Source organism: Pituophis catenifer, unplaced genomic scaffold, assembly GCF_029215685.1.
Source record: "Pituophis catenifer annectens isolate HBS135680 unplaced genomic scaffold, rPitCat1.0.hap2 SCAF_3, whole genome shotgun sequence".
NCBI classification, from domain to species: domain Eukaryota; kingdom Metazoa; phylum Chordata; class Lepidosauria; order Squamata; family Colubridae; genus Pituophis; species Pituophis catenifer.
The window spans coordinates 184,174,343-184,193,865 of NW_027256883.1; the positions used below are offsets into that span (position 1 = coordinate 184,174,343).

Sequence of the window (19,523 nt, forward strand, 5' to 3'; positions counted from 1 at the left end):
TTGATTAAATTATCTTTCCATTGATATATAATTTTATGATATTACTCCCCAAAAAAGTAATGCTATTTATACACTTGCTAAAAACTGCTAAAAGTACACTTTTCCCAAAGGTTTCCACAATTTTGGACTCCTGTAAATAATCTGTGCAGAAACCACATAGAACGTAGGGCGGCCTCTAGTTCAATACCTATCTGAAATGTTAGAACTCCTGCAGTTCAGTGCAGTCAATACTGAACTGGAAAGAACAAAACAAAATTGTACAATATTCTGATATATTCAGAATAAAATCAACATCCTTCTTCAAAGCTCTTGATTGAAAAAATAAATGAAAAGGTGGTATAAATAGGAATTTCATCTGAAGACTCAAGCCATTTGCAGATCCCAAAAATTTGTTGCAATTATGTCTATCTACCAATAATATATTATTATTTCTTCCATCTGAGAAGGTCCGGATAGAATAGAATAGAATTCTTTATTGGCCAAGTGTGATTGGACACACAAGGAATTTGTCTTGGTGCATATGCTCTCAGTGTACATAAAATAAATTGTGAGACTATCCTATTTTATTGTAATAGCCACCCAACAAGTTATTTGTTGGGTTTATGCACACTAAGCCCAGTTTACCTGTTTTATAGGAGAAATAACAGTTGACTGAATACCCAAAGCCAAAACCAAACAAACCACATTATAATGGAAAAACATGTAAACCCAATGCACTAAAGTCACCAACTGAGTCCTCCTTCATTCAGCCCAGCCTTATACAGGAGACTCTCTGCACTCATCAACTATAGAGTGTTTTCTTTGATGGAGATACTGAGCTTTAAATCTCTCTTGGGCTTTATTGTCTTGAAATGTCATGTTCATGTCACCAAGTCAACGGTGTCAAGCCAAAATTAAAATTTTCACTTTTAAGCTGACCTTTCCAACAAATGTGTTGCTAACTACACTTCTTTTTACTAGGAAATGTCAGAGCTTTCAATTTCTATGATTTGCCAGCTGGATTTCTGTTTAAAGTTTTCTTCTAGGAAGAGTTGCAATAATATACTTTCATTACTGTGTATAAAATACCCCTCTTGGAAGTGAAAAAGAAATGGTGGGCTATTAAGTCACCCACTGGCACTGACACAGTAGTTGTAGCATCTGAACCAATTCTTGACAGGTGCTATTGCTAAAATATACAAACATACAACGGTGGAAGAGCAAGCTGCTTAGAAAAATTTCAGGCACCTGTGCTGCCTGCCTCCCCTCTAAGGCTTTCTACAGCCTCAGCAGGGTAGCATTGGCTATAAAGCAGCAACCTTGAAATAGGTATGGGAGTTGTGTTTTGGAAGCTCTGCTCCACATCTTCCCCACTCTTATTGTTTTAATCATTTAGTGGTGTTGGACTCTTGACAACTATATAGGCAAGCGCTCTCTATGCTACCTTGTCAAACATAGCTTCTTTCGATTGTTGGATGTTCAACATGTGTGTATTTGCCTTTGTAACACTTATAGGGAGATATAAACAACTATTGTCTAATTTAATGCTTTTGTAGCTCTTTTGAGTCTAGGTCAATCTAATTGGATACAATTTTAAGAAAGAATCTGTGATATCCCAATCTACCATTTTTTTGGCTAGATCAGAATTCCCATCTGCTACCCATTTATCTTTTAGTAACCAAACAATAATTCGGTTCACACATAAATCCATGGATCGTGAATAAGCATTATGAGCTTGGTTCACCTATCACACAGAGTGGAAAATGTGCAGATTGTATATATTTGTACAATTTGTATGTTTTTATTGTATGTGAGCCAGATGAAGTCTTGCCAGTTGAGATTCTGCATATCATTGTAACATCAATAAGAACCTGTGTCATAATGAAAATCCATTGGTTATTTGTTTTTTATTCCATGATTTTCTGCAGATGCTGCCAAATGCCTTGTTGTGTCCTAAAACAAACACAACAGTAAATCTGAGTTCTTTGTCATATAGTTTTACTTCTCTGAATGTATATTATCCAGAACTCCTGGTTTCCTTCCAGATCTATGAGACTGAATTCTGCTACTTCACAGATGTTGCCTCAAAAAAAAAATTGGTGAAGCATAGTATTAATCCTGTTCTTTTTTGTTTTTTGTTGAAAGCAGTGGCTATGACTTTGACTATGATTACTACAGAGATGACTTCTATGACAGGTGAGCAAATAAAAGAAGAATGGTGCTGTCACATTGATTGCTTCTTACTTTTATTTTAAATAGAGTGAACATAAGGGAACACTTTCATAATGCTTGTGCAGAGCAAATTTAGATTGCTTATATCTTCTACTCTGCCATGGTTTTATTTGAATGGCTGCTTCACTTTTCTAGATATGTTGCTCTTGGTTCTATGGATGTAAAGATTAAATGACTGAAAACTTGGATACAGGTAGTCCTTGATTTATGATCAGTCGCTTACTGACATTTGAAGTTACAACATGCCTCCCTGGGAATATTTAATGACCTGGTTCCAAAGTTCTGACAACTGGAGCCCACCTCCACCCACCCTGCAGTCATATGATTGCATGTTGGGTGCTTGGCAACTATCCCACATTTATGGCCAGTTGCAGCATCCCACAGTCACGTGACTGTATCTTATGAAAACTGGCATTTACTTCCGGTTTTGGCAAAACTGTCCTATAGCCAGTTTGATCTACTCTAGTGGTTAAGGCACCAGACTAGAAGGCGGGCCAGGGATTGTTATTGTGGGGAAAATAGGAGGAGGAAGGTATGTTGGATACATTCGCCACCTTGACTTATTTGTAAAAATAATAAAGGGGAGATGCAAATAAATAAAAATAGCAAACCATTGGTTCGCTTAATGTCATAGTTATCATTTGACAATTGCTGCAAGAAAGGTATAAAATTGAGTCAATCACATGGGTGATCTGATTTACAACCGTTGAGACTTACAAACCATGATTGGAGGCTCTATTATAGTTGTAATCTGAGAACTACCTGTAATTGTTGAAAACTAAAAGTAAAAATATAAACTTCAAAACCTACATTCATAAAAATAAAGCTTTAAAGCACCCTATGCAGAAGTAAGTTCCAGTGAGTGTAATATGGTTTACTTACAGTCCCATTACAAGATATTCCTGATCTTATTAATTAATTTAGGGTTCTGGTATGTTTTATTTATTTATTTATTGATTGATTTGATTTGATTTCTATACCGCCCTACTCCCGAAGGACTCAGGGCGGTGCACAGCCAAACAATAAAATACATACATACAAAATTTAAAAGTGGAATTAAAATCAAATTAAATAGTTTTGGCCCAAACAAATTAAAACCCCAATCAATTTAAAACCAATTTTAAAATTTAAATATATAAAATACTAAAAAATATTAAAAATTTTAAAAACTTTTATAAAAGAGGGAGAAAATTAGGCCAGGCCCACCTGGTGAATAAAAAGGTCTTTAAGGCGCGGCAGAAGGTGCGCAGATCCGGGATCCTCCGTCTCTCCGGGGGCGCTCGTTCCAGATAGTAGGTGCCCCCACAGAGAAGGCTCTCCCCCTGTGGGACGCCAGTCGGCATTGTTTGGCTGGCACCCGGAGGAGCCCCTCTCTGTGGGAGCGTACCGGCCGGTGGGAGACTATTGGTGGTAATAGGCAGTCCCGCAAGTACCCAGGTCCTGAGCCATGGAGTGCTTTAAAGGTGGTAACCAAAACCTTGAAGCGCACCCAGAAGACCACCGGGAGCCAGTGCAGCTTGCACAGGAGGGGTGTTACATGGGAACGCCATGTCGCTCCCATTACCACTCGCACGGCCGCACTCTGCACCAGTTGGAGCCTCTGGGTGCTCCTCAAGGGGAGCCCCATGTAGAGAGCATTACAATAGTCCAGGCGGGAGGTGACGAGGGCATGAGTGACTGTGCGTAAGGAGTCCCGATCCAGAAAGCGACGCAACTGGTGGATCAGGCGAACCTGATGAAAAATCCTCCCGGTCACGGCTGTCAAGTGCTCTTCTAAAGACAGCCGTGAATCCAGGAGGACGCCCAAGTTGCGAGCCCTCTCCGTGGGGGCAGCAATTCGCCCCCAATAGTCAGCGATGGCGTCAACTGACTATATCGGGACATCGGAAACCACAGCCACTCGGTTTTGGATGGGTTGAGCCTGAGCCTGTTTCTCCCCATCCAGATCCGCACGACCTCCAGGCACTGGGACATCACTTCAAGGGCATCATTGGGGTGGTCTGGGGTGGAGATGTACAGCTGGGTGTCATCAGCGTACCGGTGGTACTTCACCCCGAAACCACAGATGATCTCACCCAGCGGCTTCACATAAATGTTGAAGAGGAGGGGCGAGAGGACCGACCCTTGCAGCACCCCGCATATGAGGGGCCTTGGGGTCAACCTCTGCCCCCCTGTCAACACAGACTGCGACCGATCAGAGAGAAAGGAGGAGAACCATTGCAACACAGTGCCTCCCACCCCTAACTCTTCCAACCGGTGCAGCATGATACCATGGTCGATGGTATCAAAAGCCGCTGAGAGATCTAATAGGACTAGGACAGAGGAGCAACCCCTGTCCCGAGCCCTCCAGAGATCATCTACCAACGCGACCAATGCCATTTCCGTGCTGTACCCGGGCCTGAAGCCCGACTGGAACAGATCCAGATACATCATTTCATCCAGGTGCTGGGGGAACTGATGCGCAATCACACTCTCAATAACCTTCACCACAAAGCTAAGGTTGGAGACCGGACGATAGTTTACCAACATTGCCAGGTCCAGGAAAGGCTTCTTGAGGAGAGGCCTCACCACCGCCTCTTTCAAGGCAGCGGGAAAGTCACCCTCACCCAACGAAGCATTTATAATCCCCTGGAGCCAGCCTCGTGTCACTTCCTGGGAAGCCAGGAAGGACACGGGTCCAATAAACAAGTGGTCGCGTTCAGTCTGCCCAGAATCCTGTCCACGTCTTCAGGGGTCACAGGATCAAACTCATCCCAGATAACATTCTCAAGACCTGCCCCAGTCTCTCCCCCTGAGACTACCCAGTCGGAGTCCAAATCTTCCCAAATCTGAGTGATTTTGTCATACAGATACTGAACAAAATCCTCGGCTCTACCCTCCAAGGGGTCCTCCCGCACTTCCTGGTGGAGCAGGGAGTGGGTCACCCTAAAGAGGGCGGCCGGGCAGTTATCTGATGATGCAATAAGAGCAGCAAAATAGCTACATTTTGCTACTTTTATCGCCACTAAGTAATTCCTAATATGGGATCTTACTAGTGTCTGGTCAGATTCAGAAAGACTGGCCCTCCAACTACTCTCTAGGCATCTTTTCTGGCGCTTCAAATCCCTCAGCTCCTTGGTAAACCAAGGAGCCAATTGAGATCGGCGCCGGGTCAGAGACCGCAAAGGCACGACCCGATCCAGAGCTCCAGCGGCCGCCCTATCCCAGGCAGCCACTAGGTCTCCAGTCGAGGCGTGTGCCAGAGCCTCAGGAAACGGCCCAAGCTCCATCTGGAATCTGTCAGGTTCCATCAGGCGCCTGGGGCGGAACCATCTTACTGGCTCCGCCTCCCTGCGGCGGGGTGCAGTGGTTCAAAGGTCAAGACGAAGGAGAGAGTGATCTGACCATGACAAGGGTTCGGTAACTATATCCCCTATCTCAAGATCCCTCAACCACTGTCCAGAGACAAAAACCAGATCCAGCGTGTTTCCCCCCGTGTGGGTAGGGCCATGAATTAACTGGGTCAGGTCCATAGCTGTCATGGAAGCCATGAACTCCCGAGCCACCTCAGACACCTCACCCACTGATGGCAGGTTGAAATCCCCCATGACCATAAGCTTAGGGGTATCAACTGCCACCGCGGCGATGACGTTGAGTAGCTCGGGCAGGGCTGTTGGCACGTGGCAGGGAGCCAGGTACGTGATCAGCAAACCCATCTGAACCCCATGACCCCATTTCACAAAAAGGGATTCACAGCCGGCCGTCTGAGGAACAGTGGCCTCCCTCGGTCTTAGACCTTCTTTAATAATAACCGCTACCCCCCCTGCCCCTCCCCTGTGACCTCGGCTGATGGAATGCTTGGAAACCTGGCGGGCACATTTCAACGAGGGGAACCCCCCCTCCTGGCCCAACCAGGTCTCTGTAACACCTACCAGGTCCGCACCCCCCTCCTGAACAAGATCACAAATGAGGGGGGCTTTGTTTACTATGGACCTGGCATTGCACAGCATCAGCCGGAGGCGTGGGTCCTGAGGGTCTATGCAACCTGAGGAGCGAGTAGAGCCTTGGGGGCCGGAGCACACCACCACTCGTAAACAGCGAGTGCGCACTCCCCTAACATGATATGGCCCCCTGCTCCCGCCATATCTACCCCTCCCACCTACAGTACTGATGTTCAGAAAACTATCCAGACAAGCTCTAACCCCCCCCCCTTGACCCCGGGTCCCCCACCCTCTACGCCACACTTCACTGCCAGACCCGACCCTCCCCCTTGTGGGTTATCCCCCATACCCACAGCCCAAATTCAATCTGACCCTCCCCCTCCCTGGGACCCCTTAAAAATTTGACTAAAAATTTCAATAGAAAACCCCTCAATCCCCTAGTTTGCACATGCCACCTCTCTGGGTCCCAAAACCCATCCTTGAGGTGGGCCCTCAATAGTGAGGAGGGCCACATCTGCGAGAGGGGGGAATCTCGCAGTGCAAGAAGATCCGCTGTTAAAATACTAATTGCAAATTTATACAATTTTGATACAATTTTGTCAAAATAAAATTAAGTTATACAATATAAAAATGTAACTGTTAGAGAAAGTTAAATTAGTGAGACATAACACACATATATTTTTGGGTATTTTGGCTTATTTCTACGCCAGGGCAGGGCACCTCCAAACATTTTTTCCAGTTTGACAAGATAACAGCATGGTTATAATAAACTTTAGTAACTCTTGGTTTAGAATCTTTGATAGAAATATAATGGCCCTCTGTGTGTTTTCATGGTAAGGATTCCATTCCTCTAACAAATTACCAGATAGACCGTCCAGATGGGTTCTTATCCAAAGATTGAAATGAAATGATCAAAACACATGCCTTGAATTTCTTCACTATGTACAGCTATGGTATTAAAGAAATACCTTACAGTTTTTCTATTAAGGGGACTGCTCCTCTGCGATGCTAGCATTCTATGGATATCCATGAGGAATCCTTGACTTTTTCATTTACTTTCCATTGGTTGTTTGCATTTCCCAAAAACAACCTGCCCTGTAAGAAATGCTGTAGGAGACCTCCTCCACAGGGTTTCAGCCAACTATGCTATCTTCATGATTGAGATTATTGGAGCGGCAAAACCCCAGAAGGGTTACCAAAAAAATCTTTTTGCTGTCATGACAGAGATGTCCATTTTGCAGCCCAGATATAGCAGGCTTGTCATTTTACCACTGTCACTTGACTAGCCACTCAATAGCCCCATTCTAAAAGCATCAAACATGCTCAGTGTCCATTGGAGTCTCTTGCATCACCCTTTGTAGGTAGCAATACAGACAGTTCTCTTGTTGTCTAGAAAATTGAGTTCAGCTGAATAATCCCAGAGGCTGTCTTGTTTCTTCCTTTCCATTTCTAAGAAAAACCAAGATGTCTGAGCGTTTGTACGATACAGTTTGTTTCCAAAAGATTAACATTTGTTGTTGTTGTCATTTTTAAATCAAAGTAGAAGTGCCTAGTTGGCAGCAGAAAAAGGGGGTTTAAGCAGCCATGAGGTATATAAAAAGAACTTTATTTTAACTTTTTACGTGAACGAAAAGCAAACTTTTGAACTAGTAGCAGATGGAGCATAAAGGTGGAACCACAAAATCCCCCTGAGGTTACTAAATCAATCTCTGTTGAATCTGAGAAGAGCACTTGGTGCATTTAAAGTTCAGCTTCAAAGTCCAGATCTATATATTTTTATTACAGTTGGCTTTCAGGTGTTTGCTCTCTACCAAAGTGAGACATGTTTTTCAATAGGTCTTTCACTTCTCATCACCTCAACCTCTTTAGCTCTGTTAAAAGACCTTGGTAATTAGGGCTGAGATGGATCCAGACTCAATTGCTTAAGCAATTGTGTTTTTTTTCCTGCCTGAATGTAAATTAATATAAAGATTATTGGCTGCATCTTAGGAAAAAGTTTTGTGTCCTGTTTTAAGGAATGAGTAGGCACCAAGTGGGGGGATGGGGGGGAAGATGCTAAGATAGGACAGCAGAATAATTGCCTTGGATGATCTGTTCTAATATCCTGGAGATTTGCCTAAGGAATTCTCAAATATGAAACACTGAAGTATTTTTAAAAATGAATTAATGGTAACAATATTGCTGTTAAAGCAACCTATTAAATAACTTCTCTGAGAGTTGTCAGCATTAACTTGCAGGATAATGGTTGAACAATGCATCTCCTCAGTAGTTTAATGATCAACTGTAATCTCTGATGGGCTTTATTGCCCAGGCAAGAACAGATGGCTGGAATGGATGAAGTCTTAGCTCCCTCTAGAGGGCATCAATGGTTTTCAAGTCTTGATCAGAAATACCGTATTTGCTAAATGTATCTGGCTGGAATCGCTACAGGAAAGCATTTCTTCTGCTTCTGTATAGACTCTTTGAGTATCGAGGAAGAATCTCTCCCATACCCAGGATGGTTCCCGTGAAGCGGCCACGAGTCACCATCCCTTTAGTACGACGTGTCAAAGCAACTATCCCGGTCAAGCTCTTTGCCAGATCTGCTGCTCTTGTGAACAGCTCCGCCAAATTAAAATGTAAGTTTCATGCTCCTTGTGCAGAGGTAATGTTTATAATGGTTTCAGACTTGCCTTTGAAACAAAACGCACAAGGGCAGACATACATAGCAAACATAATTGTGTTTTATGTATTGCAAAACATTGATTTGATTTTATTCTCGAATTTATTGCAGTAGCTGCTTCTTATATACAGGTAGACATTTGAAGTTATGATGGACCTTATCTTGGAGCCACTTATGACCCAGTTTCAAAGTTCTGATGTTCACACACCCGTCCCAGTCATTCAATTTTGGGCACTCAACAAGGACATATTTATGAATATTTACAGCTTTCCACCATTACATGACCATGTTTTATGACAGTTTTGCCCAAAAACCCATTTACTTCCATTTCCGGCAAAATGCACTTGTACTGGAACCATTGGTTTACTTAATGAGTGCAGCAGCTAGTTTATGAACACTGCATTCACTTAACCACTGCCAAAAAGGTTGTGAAATCGGTTTTACAACCATCATGACTTACAACCATAATGGGGGGGGGGGGGGTGTCTCTATTATGGTCCTAAGTCAATGATTACCTTGACTTAGGCTGCTTACAACAATTTTTTATTTATTAAATTTATTGGCCGCCCATCTTCCCGCAGGGTAACAATAAGACACAAATATGACAGTACAAGCAATACAATTAAAATCAGAATTAAAATTGGAATCATTAAATCAATTATTACTTCAAAGCTTGGTAGAAAATGCATTGTTGCCAGTTTCCTAAACCTTAGGAAGGTGCAGGCGAACACATTCTCCCTGGAAAGAGTTTTCCACCATTTGGGAACCACAGATAAGGATCTCCTGTGAACCATATAGCTAAGTTTCTGTAATGAGCTGTAAGAATAAACTTGACAAAGAGGAGGAACAGCCACAGTGAAGGCAATGTCAGATAAGATAAAATCTGAGTCTAAAGCAGGAATGGAATTTGAGAAAATATCTGACTTGACCTTCCCTAGTTCTCCTTCTGGTAAACATAGGGAGTGGAAAGGCACACTCAGAGTTGCAAGATTCTGTTTCTGTAATCCTGTAATAAAAGTAGTTTTAGTATTCATGACTATAATTTTCAAGTCTGGTCTAACTCAAAAGGCTGGTATCAATCATGCAACTCTTAATGCTCTCTTTCTAGAGAAGCAGAAGATCCTGCTTTGGACTTTGGACTTGGGTTTCTCTTTATGTGATTGTTGCCTGGGTTGTGGCTTCCTGCTGTTCCTCAAGGTTATTCTCACAATCCATTACAGGACATCTTCAAAAGGGCCTCACCTGCTAATTTATCTAACTAGGTAGGTTCATACTGTAGTAGGAGAAGCAGTCTTTTTGTTAGAACTGCAAAGGTGGAAATGCCCACTTATGCTAGTATTTTTCAACTTTGGCAACTTTGAAAAATGTGGACATCAACTTCCAGAACTCCCAAGTCAGGATGTTAAAGTCAAGACATCTTAAAACTGCCAGGGCTGTGAAACACTGATTTAAAACATTACCAAAACTGAGCAATGTTCCTGGGAGTCAGATAGTAAGTAGTGGTAGAATTAGGTTGATTAACTTTCTGGTTGTCCATGACAAAAAATTAACTACATGACTAAAATATTTTTAGTACCATCTTCCAGACAAAGACCCAACTGAAATGGCTCCAAATAATAAGCTTCAACCAAAGGCATCTGAAGCTGTGAGGGCAGCACTTTCTTAATCACCTTATCTATGAATGGAAGATTTGAGAATGGCTCATAATTAAGAGACCTTTCAGGTCAAGGAAAGGCTTTATTTTTAGTAAAAGATTTTAGAACTGTTTCTTTAAGCAGGTTGGAATACTTTTCATACTCAATGAGGTATACATTATCTGCCCTAACCATGGAGTCTGTGGCAACCTGGTTATTTGATCAGGATAGGCAAGGGTAGAACAAGCTGATAATGATCTCTCCGTGCCTGTGAATTAAAATGAATCTATATAAAGAGGAGAATGGTTGATTTTTTTAAATTTGTTAATATCATACTTTTCTGCCCTCAGGGGAATAGTTGTAAAAATACAATCAAAATATATTATAAACAGTGACAATAAGAAATAAATGGAGCATTAAAAATAAACACATACTCATCACGGAAGAAAGGGAAAAAATACATCAAACCAAGTACTTGGTGAAAGATAAAATATTTGAAACACACAATAGAATGAGCCAGCTTGGTCTCCTTAGCAAGACAGTTTAGCTAATGTTCTGTCAGTGCTTTTTACCACAAAAACTGGCTGCCAATGAGATACAATTGTTTGGTAACTACAGCCAGAAACATCTGAATTCAAACTGTCACTGAATAATAAAAGACTAAATGGCTGGAGGAAAGAATACATGCCCTTGGCTGAGCTTTTTACAAAAAAAAGGTGATGCTCAAATTATCATCTCTGTTCTAATATTGAACTAATCCTTCATCTAATGAACTTCTTTTGACCTGTAATACATTCATGCACCAGATTTTTTGGAAATAAAAATAGGAAAATATTCCTTTCCTAAGAAAGTAAAACATTCCAGTGAAATCAGTATACTCAGCTTTGCCAACATGGAAGACTGAGTGAAAGTTATAGGAAAGCTGGGAAGTAAATAAATAAATAAATAAAAATTTAATAAATAAATAAATATTTTTTTTTCTATTCTGCCCTTCTCCCGAAGGACTCAGGGCGGTGTACAGCCTATTAAAAGCACAAAGACAGACATCAATTAAAAATAATTAAAATTATTAAATAATTTCGGCTCAGATTTAAAACCCCCAAAATTTAAAACACCCAATTTAAAATCATTACATTGATAGCCCGGCCTGGCGGAACAGCAGGATCTTGAGGGCACAGCAAAATACACGGAGGTCGGAGATCTTATGCATTTCCGGAGGCAGTTCATTCCACAGGGCAGGGGAAGTTCATCCCACAGAGAAGGCCCTCCCTCTGGGTGTCGCCAGCCAACATAACTTGGCCGATGGCACCCTGAGGAGACCCTCTCTGTGGGAGCGGACTGGCTGGTGGGAGGCTATTGGCGGCAGAAGTCGGTCTCGAAGGTACCTGGGTCCTATGCCATGGAGCGCTTTAAAGGTGGTGACCAACACCTTGAATCGCATCCGGAAGACCACTGGGAGCCAGTGCAGCTCGCGCAGGAAGGGTGTCATGTGGGCATAACCACCCGCGCGGCCGCATTCTGAACCAGTTGGAGTCTCCAAGTGCACTTCAAGAGGAGCCCCATGTAGAGAGCATTACAGTAGTCCAGCCAGGAGGTGACAAGGGCATGAGTGACTGTGCACAAGGCGTCCCGGTCCAGAAAGGGCTGTAACTGGCAAATCAGGTGAACCTGATAAAAAGCCCCCCTGGCCACGGCCGTCATATGCTTTTCTAAAGACAGCCGTGTGTCCAGGAGGACACCCAGATTGCGAGCCCTCTCTATGGGGGGGCAGAGATTCACCCCCAATAGTCAGCGATGGCACCAGCTGACTATATCGGGACGCCGGCAGCCACAGCCACTCGGTCTTGGAAGGGTTGAGTCTGAGCCTATTTCTCCCCATCCAGACCCGCACAGTCTCCAGGCAGCAAGACATCACATCAAGGGCATCGTTGGGGTGGTCTGGGGTGGAGATGTACAGCTGAGTATCATCAGCGTACTGATGTCTCTCACCCCAAAACCACGGATGATCTCACCCAGCGGCTTCACATAAATGTTGAACAGAAGGGGTGAGAGGACCGACCCTTGCGGCACTCCCCATGCGAGGCGCCTCGAGGTCGACCTCTGCCCCCCTGCCAACACAAACTGTGAATGGTCGGAGAGGAAGGAGGAGAACCACCGCAGGACAGTGCCCCCTATTCCTAACCCCCTCAACCGTTGCAGCATGATACCATGGTCGATGGTATCAAAAGCCGCTGAGAGATCTAATAGGACCAGGACAGAGGAGCAACCCCAGTCCCGAGCCCTCCAGAGATCATCCACCAACGCGACCAATGCCGTTTCTGTGCTGTACCCCTGCCTGAAGCCCGACTTCATCCAGGTGCCGGGGAAGCTGTCGTGCCACCACACTCTCAACAACCTTCGCCACAAAACAAAGGTTGGAGACCAGATGGTAGTTAGCTAATTCAGCCAGGTCCAGGGAAGGCTTCTTGAGGAGGGGCCTCACCACCGCCTCTTTCAAGGCGGCGGGAAAGGCACCCTCACTCAGAGAAGCACTTATAATCCCCTGGAGCCAGCCTCGTGTAACCTCCCAGGAGGCCAGTACCAACCAGGAGGGACACGGGTCCAATAAACACGTGGCAGCACTAATCTTACCCAGAACCCTGTCCCTGTCAGACTGGATGCAATCTGAGGGAGTCATTCACCTTACAGCAAGAGATAACTTATGCAGGCATATGCCCCAAATAGCTGATCTGGACCAGTGGTGGGTTGCTACCGATTCGCCCAGGATCGGGCGAACCATTAGTGGCAGCAGCAGGAGGCTCCGACAACCCACCCAGATGCTTCTGCACAGAAACGTCATGCGTGAGCGAGTGAACCGGTAGCAACGGGTTTTGAAACTCGCCTCTGATCTGGACACAAGAAGGAAATAGCAGTGGGCTCAGGAAATACAGTTTTGCAAAAAAGAAATATGTTAGTTAAAAAGAGTCCAAGAGGGCAAAAAGAGGGGGGGGTGTTTAAAACAGTCTGCATCTGCTCAACAGCTCAGAATCCACTTGACAGGATGGCACAAAAATAAGGAAATAATGTAATGGAGAATCCTAAATAAAGGAGTAGCTACATTGGCCTGTTCAATGTGATGCATATATTTGTATTTGTTTATCTGTAAGGATCATTTTATCAACTTCTAAGTAGTTATGTAAATTGTAAATTAAGGGGAATTCTTTGTACAAAGTTCAAGGAATGAGGTGAAAGATTCCTCTTTTGTTTGTTATTGACTCAGAGTTGCAAATTTTGTACATCACCAAAGTTGGAAGAATGTGGCAGGAGGTCTTTCTAAGCATTAATAAAGGAATTCTTTGATACCTACAATGTCACCATCTTGCCAGAGTCAATATAGCACAGGGCTTCCAAACCCTTAAGTAGCTGTGCACTAGCATTTAGGTTTTGGTAGTTTGTTCCCATTGATGGTGCACTCTGATGGGAGAAATGGTACCTGCCAAAATTCTCCTGTCTTCTCCTCAGCTATGAAAGGCAAACGAGACCCTGTCCTATACTGAACCCAATAAGCCCTTATTGTGATGGACGCCAAGCAGGACCTGCAACTAAAAGGTATATGTGAAGTATAATTAAATCTCTGCTCAAGCAAATTGCTCATTCGTACCAGACAAACGAATAAGGCTTTCTTCTAACTTTTGTCTTCCAAGTGAAATGCAGTGAACTGCAGACAATTAAAACTGAGCTGACACAGATCAAATCCAACATTGATGCTCTCTTGGGCAGATTGGAGCAGATTGCTGAACAACAGAAAGCACCTACAGGTCAGTTGACTGATTGCAAATGTCCCTCAATAACACCAAGACACAGTAGGAGTTGAAGTGAATAAAGTCAGTGCCAGGTTCCTAGTACTGGCTGACCTTCCTTTGTTCAGGACAAAGGACCTTTGGTACTTTTTGCAATTACAGTCCAGCTCTGTTCCATTCCTAGGAGCTAGTACAGGTTTTTTTTCTCCATTGTCAACTACAGCACCTATCACCTCCAGCCAGCAAGGGCCAAAGTGAATGATAAGTAATGGTGTTATAATCCAATCTGTCTGTAGGCACCATATTGGGTAAAACTGCATCAGTGTTATTAAATATAAGTGACTGTTTTCTAGGCAATCTAAAGTATGGACATATTTCACTGGCATCTATATTATAAAGTTCGTAATAGCAGAACAAGACTAAATAGCCCTTGGAAACCTGTGATTTCAAAAAACTATCAGGCTTCCCATCTGAATTTAAAAGTATTCTGAGGTTCCCCTGCTGATTTTTTGTCCTTGAGAATATATTTTCATTGGTTAGTTGTGCTAGTAAAAGACAGAGATACTGATAAGAGATACTGATAGGAATCTGTAGCTCAGCAGATTACAGAGACCAAAACCTCTGGACACCATTTCCCTATTCATAGGCTGCAGTTCTCCAGAGATTGGATTCCAATTTTCATCCATCTTAATCAGATGAAGGGAGCCACAATCTAGTTGTATCTGGAAACCTAACCGGCTTTCCATCCTTGCTCTATTTCATATATCTAAATGACAGTAAGCCACCTTGATATTTTTTCTGCCTGTTCCCTGCTATATGCAGTAGTAGATTTAACAAAAAAAGAAAGAAAGAAAGAAACAGAATAGAAACATTCTAAGTGTTTTTCATTTCTTCATCTGGCCCAATTGATTATTTGTATTGTTTCCAAACCATCCCCGGTTTTAATTCATGGACTGCATTCACCAAAGTTAACTTGTTTTTTTTAGTTAACCCTTTTTCTGGTTTTGCATAATGTTCTGAACCATAAACTAATCAAATGACCTGGGTTCACAAAAATATTAAGCTACAATGAAACTAACTAGATTTGTTAATAACGTTAACCAAGTCATATAAACAAAGCCAAGAATTATTTGTGAGACTGATTTTCTCTAAGCCTGGACTCTGTGATATTAATCTCAGGTTATAGTTTGCAATAAGCACCTATTAAATGATAAAAGGGAAAGAAATGAAGTGATATTTCTCTTGGCAACCTTGAGGTGATGTCAGGATCATAGGCTCTGTTAGGACTCTTGTAGACATTTCGCCAGGATTTATTCCATTCATTTTTTTCCCCTGATAAGATGTCCCTAACCATTTGAGTCCAGGTGCCATTTTAATTTTTCATGATGCTCCCAATGTGACAACATACAGGGACAGTTGGTGAAATTCAATTAGTTTCCAGCTTGGATTCTTGATTATTTAGATATGCTGAGATAAGCCAAATAAAGCCTGCCAATGTAACAGGGTTCTCAAATCACATCAGTATTTTACGATTTGGCTTTTTTTTTTTTTTTTTTTTGCAGAAGTTAGAAAAAAGGCAGATGGAAACAAAAGTGAAATTTCTCAGGAAGACACAGCATCAGAAGCAGACGTGAACACGGAAGAGCCATTAAATGGGGAAGAAGAGGAAGAGGAAGAGGAAGGCCTTGTGCAGGATGATTGTGACGATGAATTGGTAAGATGTAGCAGGAAATCATAGGTTTCACACCCAGGTGATATACTTTGGATTTACATAGTTATATCAGTTCTCAATCTTCAGGGGAAACTAATATTTTTCCCCGTACCATTAATACATAAAATTATCTCTTAACATTATAATGAATTACAGATGGATCATATCCTTTCCTGTTCATTTGGGGAAAGAAAGTACTTAATGTGTTTATTGATGCTAAAGAATGAGATTTTATCTTTCAAATTTGCATCAGTGAACTGACTCAAAGGTGCTTTTTCAAAAGGCAGCTGGGCCTTCTTTGTTTTTTTCTTGAAGACGTTTCATTTCTCATCCAAGAACCTTCTTCAGAGTTCTTCAGGGAAAAACAAAGAAAATCCAGTTGCCTTTTGCAAAAAAGGATCTTTGAGATAACCATGACCTGGATGACTGAGAATCTCCAAAGATATCAATGAACTGAGGTTTTGTGATCTGTCAGTGCTTAGCTAATACCATAGAATTTACTTTCAGATATGCTATTGTCTGAATGTAAAGATGGGAATTAAATTATAGTCCTGCCAACAAATTTAACACATAACAATGCAAAGGAAATAAGCTATTTAATAAGGAAGAAGGTGTGAGAAAGGTGAATCACTAATTTCTTTTAAAAACTAACCACTGCAATGACATCTTTTGAAGACAGAGAACTTCAGTTCTAAATTTGGGTATTGGGTTAAGATTGAGAATCATATGACACACTTGTCGGTGATATACATATATCTTGAGCTGGTTTCAGAAGTTGACATTCCTATCCACCTGTCAAAGCCATGTTGAGTCGATGCTTATACTTCCAATGCCCCCCTTGCTATAAGGCAAGTGTTGTGGCCCACCAGCGGCCTGCACAGATTGTGGCTGATTCCGATGACAAGGAGGCTGGTGTGGTGTCATGCCAGCAGCCTATGCAGCCAGCGCTCGAGTCGGACAGTGAGGAGCCTGAAGAGGATGTGTTGCCAGAGGCAGAGACTCAGCCAGGGCCTTCAGAACCTCCAGAGGCTCCTTCAAGTGAAGAGAGTGAAGTGGAGGAGCCTCTTCTCAATGCTCGAGCACGCAGGGCTGCCAAAAGGCAGGAGTGGCTACTCAGGAGGAGGTCTCCTCGAGAGTAAGGCTTGGGGTTAATTGGCCACTCCCTTAGCCTATTTAAGTTCGCACACAGATAGCAAACATTGCTGGAAACAACGTTTGGTCCTACGCAGAGCATTTTGAGAGTGAGTTTTTTGTTACAACTTGGTTTCTGGGCTGATTGCCAATCCTTGTCGGACTTTGTTTAATCTCTGTAATTTATAGCAGACTGATAAGGACATTTGTGGTTAAAGCCTGCATTTTGAAAGGGGTCTGTTTGTATTAAACGGAGTTTTTGGAGCTGTGTGTGTGCTACACTTCTTGGGACCCGTAGCTGGGGCAGAACAGCAACAAGAGAAACCAGAAGGAATAGAAATCTTTGTATATATGGCCCCTATTCATGATATCTGTCTCATCAAAGTTGTGGTGCACAGTCGTTAAGTGTGCAAACCAGTCATAAGAGATTTATAACTTAATGCCATTGGAAGTACGAATGGTTGCTAAATGAATGGTTTTAAGTCAAGGACTACCTGTAAATTAATGGACAACAGTAGAAGGAAAATGGAGAAAAAGATTCTTACAGATGTTGTCCAAGGTTGCCATAGCTCAAACTATAGAGCATCATTCTATTTTCCCACCTCTTATATTTTCCCCCCAGATCTGCAGGTCTTATTTGGGAACATGAAGCTCTATTGGTACATTGAGATAATATTCCTCTTTTGTTTAACTATATTTAAAAATTAAAGTTGAAAGTGGAGATTAATTGTTAAATATATTTTAAAGAAATTCAAACATTTGGTCATGTGTCTGGCATAGAAATAGAAGCTTTACACTGCACATGTTTCATTACACCTCAATGTTCACATCTTTGAAATGGGACAGAATATACATTGGCCAAGTGAACAGGACCTGTTATGATTCTTCTATGAATATAAATAAATAAAGCGATCATTATTCTTATCCCATCTTAATGTTCTAGTTTAGTTTTTGATAGAAGGTAGGTTATAAATATTTAAATAAATGAATGCTTGGTTACCTAGTTCAGGTTGATATGAAGTTAAAGAGAGCAGGGTCCGTAAATCTGCCAAATTACAGATCAAACAGATCAATACAAAATTAATAAACAGGCACAGAAGCTGCCTGGTTTCCCTATTACAATAGAGAATTTCTATCCAAACTCTGGTAATTCTTCCTATCCAAAATAGAAAAATTATAGCAAAACTTTTATTTGCAGAGAATAAGTTAGCATTCATAAACCAAAGAATATGCAAATATATGCCCTTTTTATCCTTTGTGCATTGATACATTTCCTGATCTTCATTGATGCTTAAGTGATCGATCTAAGGGAAAATCCTACAAATTCTATTTAGAAATGTCTCTTTCAGTTTAAAATGACTTCACTTTTAAGTTGATATGTATAAACGTATATTTTGGGGATTGCTTTTATTCTTTCTTTCTCTCTTTCTTTTCTTATCTCTTTTCTTTCCTGCTTCTTCAGGAGAATAGCCATTTCACGTATGTGGAAGACTCCAGCCTACAGTAATTAGGTATATTCTAAAACTTACAGATTCCATTCATGACAGCAAAATCACATTGAATTGTGTAAAATAATATTTAATTATTCTTTTTTTTATTTATTTAATAACACATGCTTAAGTTTCACTTTCTTTCCTCCTTTTGGGAGAAGTTTTTTTTTCTTGACAAAACATTTACTTTGTATTATGCTATTTATAACTTGGTGGTGGTGGATGACAGAAGGCCTGAAACATGAATCAGGTACCACAGGCATGTAAGGGAAATTACCTGCATTTTCATACTGTCAGCCCATTGATATTGTCCTGAAACTCAGCTGCCTTTATGCTGACATGAAAAGAAACAGAAAAGGATGAAGAAGGGAAGTTACAGAAAAGAGAGCAAAAGAAACTTAGCCCTACCTTCTGGATGTGTTGTTTTTTTCTGCCCCTTGATAGCCATTGGGCTACATAATCATATTTTTGTCAACCTTCTCTACTCATTGTACCTATTAATGATTGTCCATGACATTTCATACAAAAAAGAAAATATAGTATATAAATTTGAAATAATAAATCAATTAATTTTTCTCCCCCTCCTTCCTTCGCCTAGCATATCACAACAACAACAACAAGAGGGGGAACCACAAAAAGTTAGAACCTTTCTTGATATAAAGTGGGGCAAAAAAATATTTAATCAGCCACCAATTGTGCAAGTTCTGATTACAAGTTCTTGTAATCAGCATTCACTGCTGAAATGGACATTGTATCGAGATGCAGAATAGAGTCTTTCCTTTCTAGAAGTAGGAAAGGAAACAGTCTGTAGAAAATCTACTTTCTTGAGACAGGAGGTACTATGATGTGCAATGAATACAATTCCACAATAGCAATAGCACTTAGACTTATATACTGCTTCACAGTGCTTTACAGCCCTCTCTAAGCAGTTTACAGAGTCAGCATATTGCCCCCAACAATCTGGGTCCTTATTTTACCCACCTCA

At 41.8% G+C, this 19,523-nt stretch overlaps 1 protein-coding gene across 4 annotated transcripts in view; it reads left to right on the plus strand.

Moving 5' to 3' along the window:
• RALY (RALY heterogeneous nuclear ribonucleoprotein) overlaps positions 1-19,523 on the plus strand; it is a 259,210-nt gene that overhangs the window by 238,399 nt on the left and 1,288 nt on the right. For 3 of the 4 annotated variants that reach the window (XM_070939948.1, XM_070939949.1, XM_070939950.1), the window contains 5 exons: positions 2,125-2,175; positions 8,589-8,749; positions 14,111-14,224; positions 15,769-15,920; positions 18,511-18,559. In XM_070939948.1, the coding sequence (XP_070796049.1) occupies positions 2,125-2,175; positions 8,589-8,749; positions 14,111-14,224; positions 15,769-15,920; positions 18,511-18,555 (523 nt within the window). In that variant the 3' untranslated portion in view covers positions 18,556-18,559. The remainder of the gene's footprint in view (positions 1-2,124; positions 2,176-8,588; positions 8,750-14,110; positions 14,225-15,768; positions 15,921-18,510; positions 18,560-19,523) is intronic. The other variant, XM_070939951.1, reaches the window with a different exon arrangement.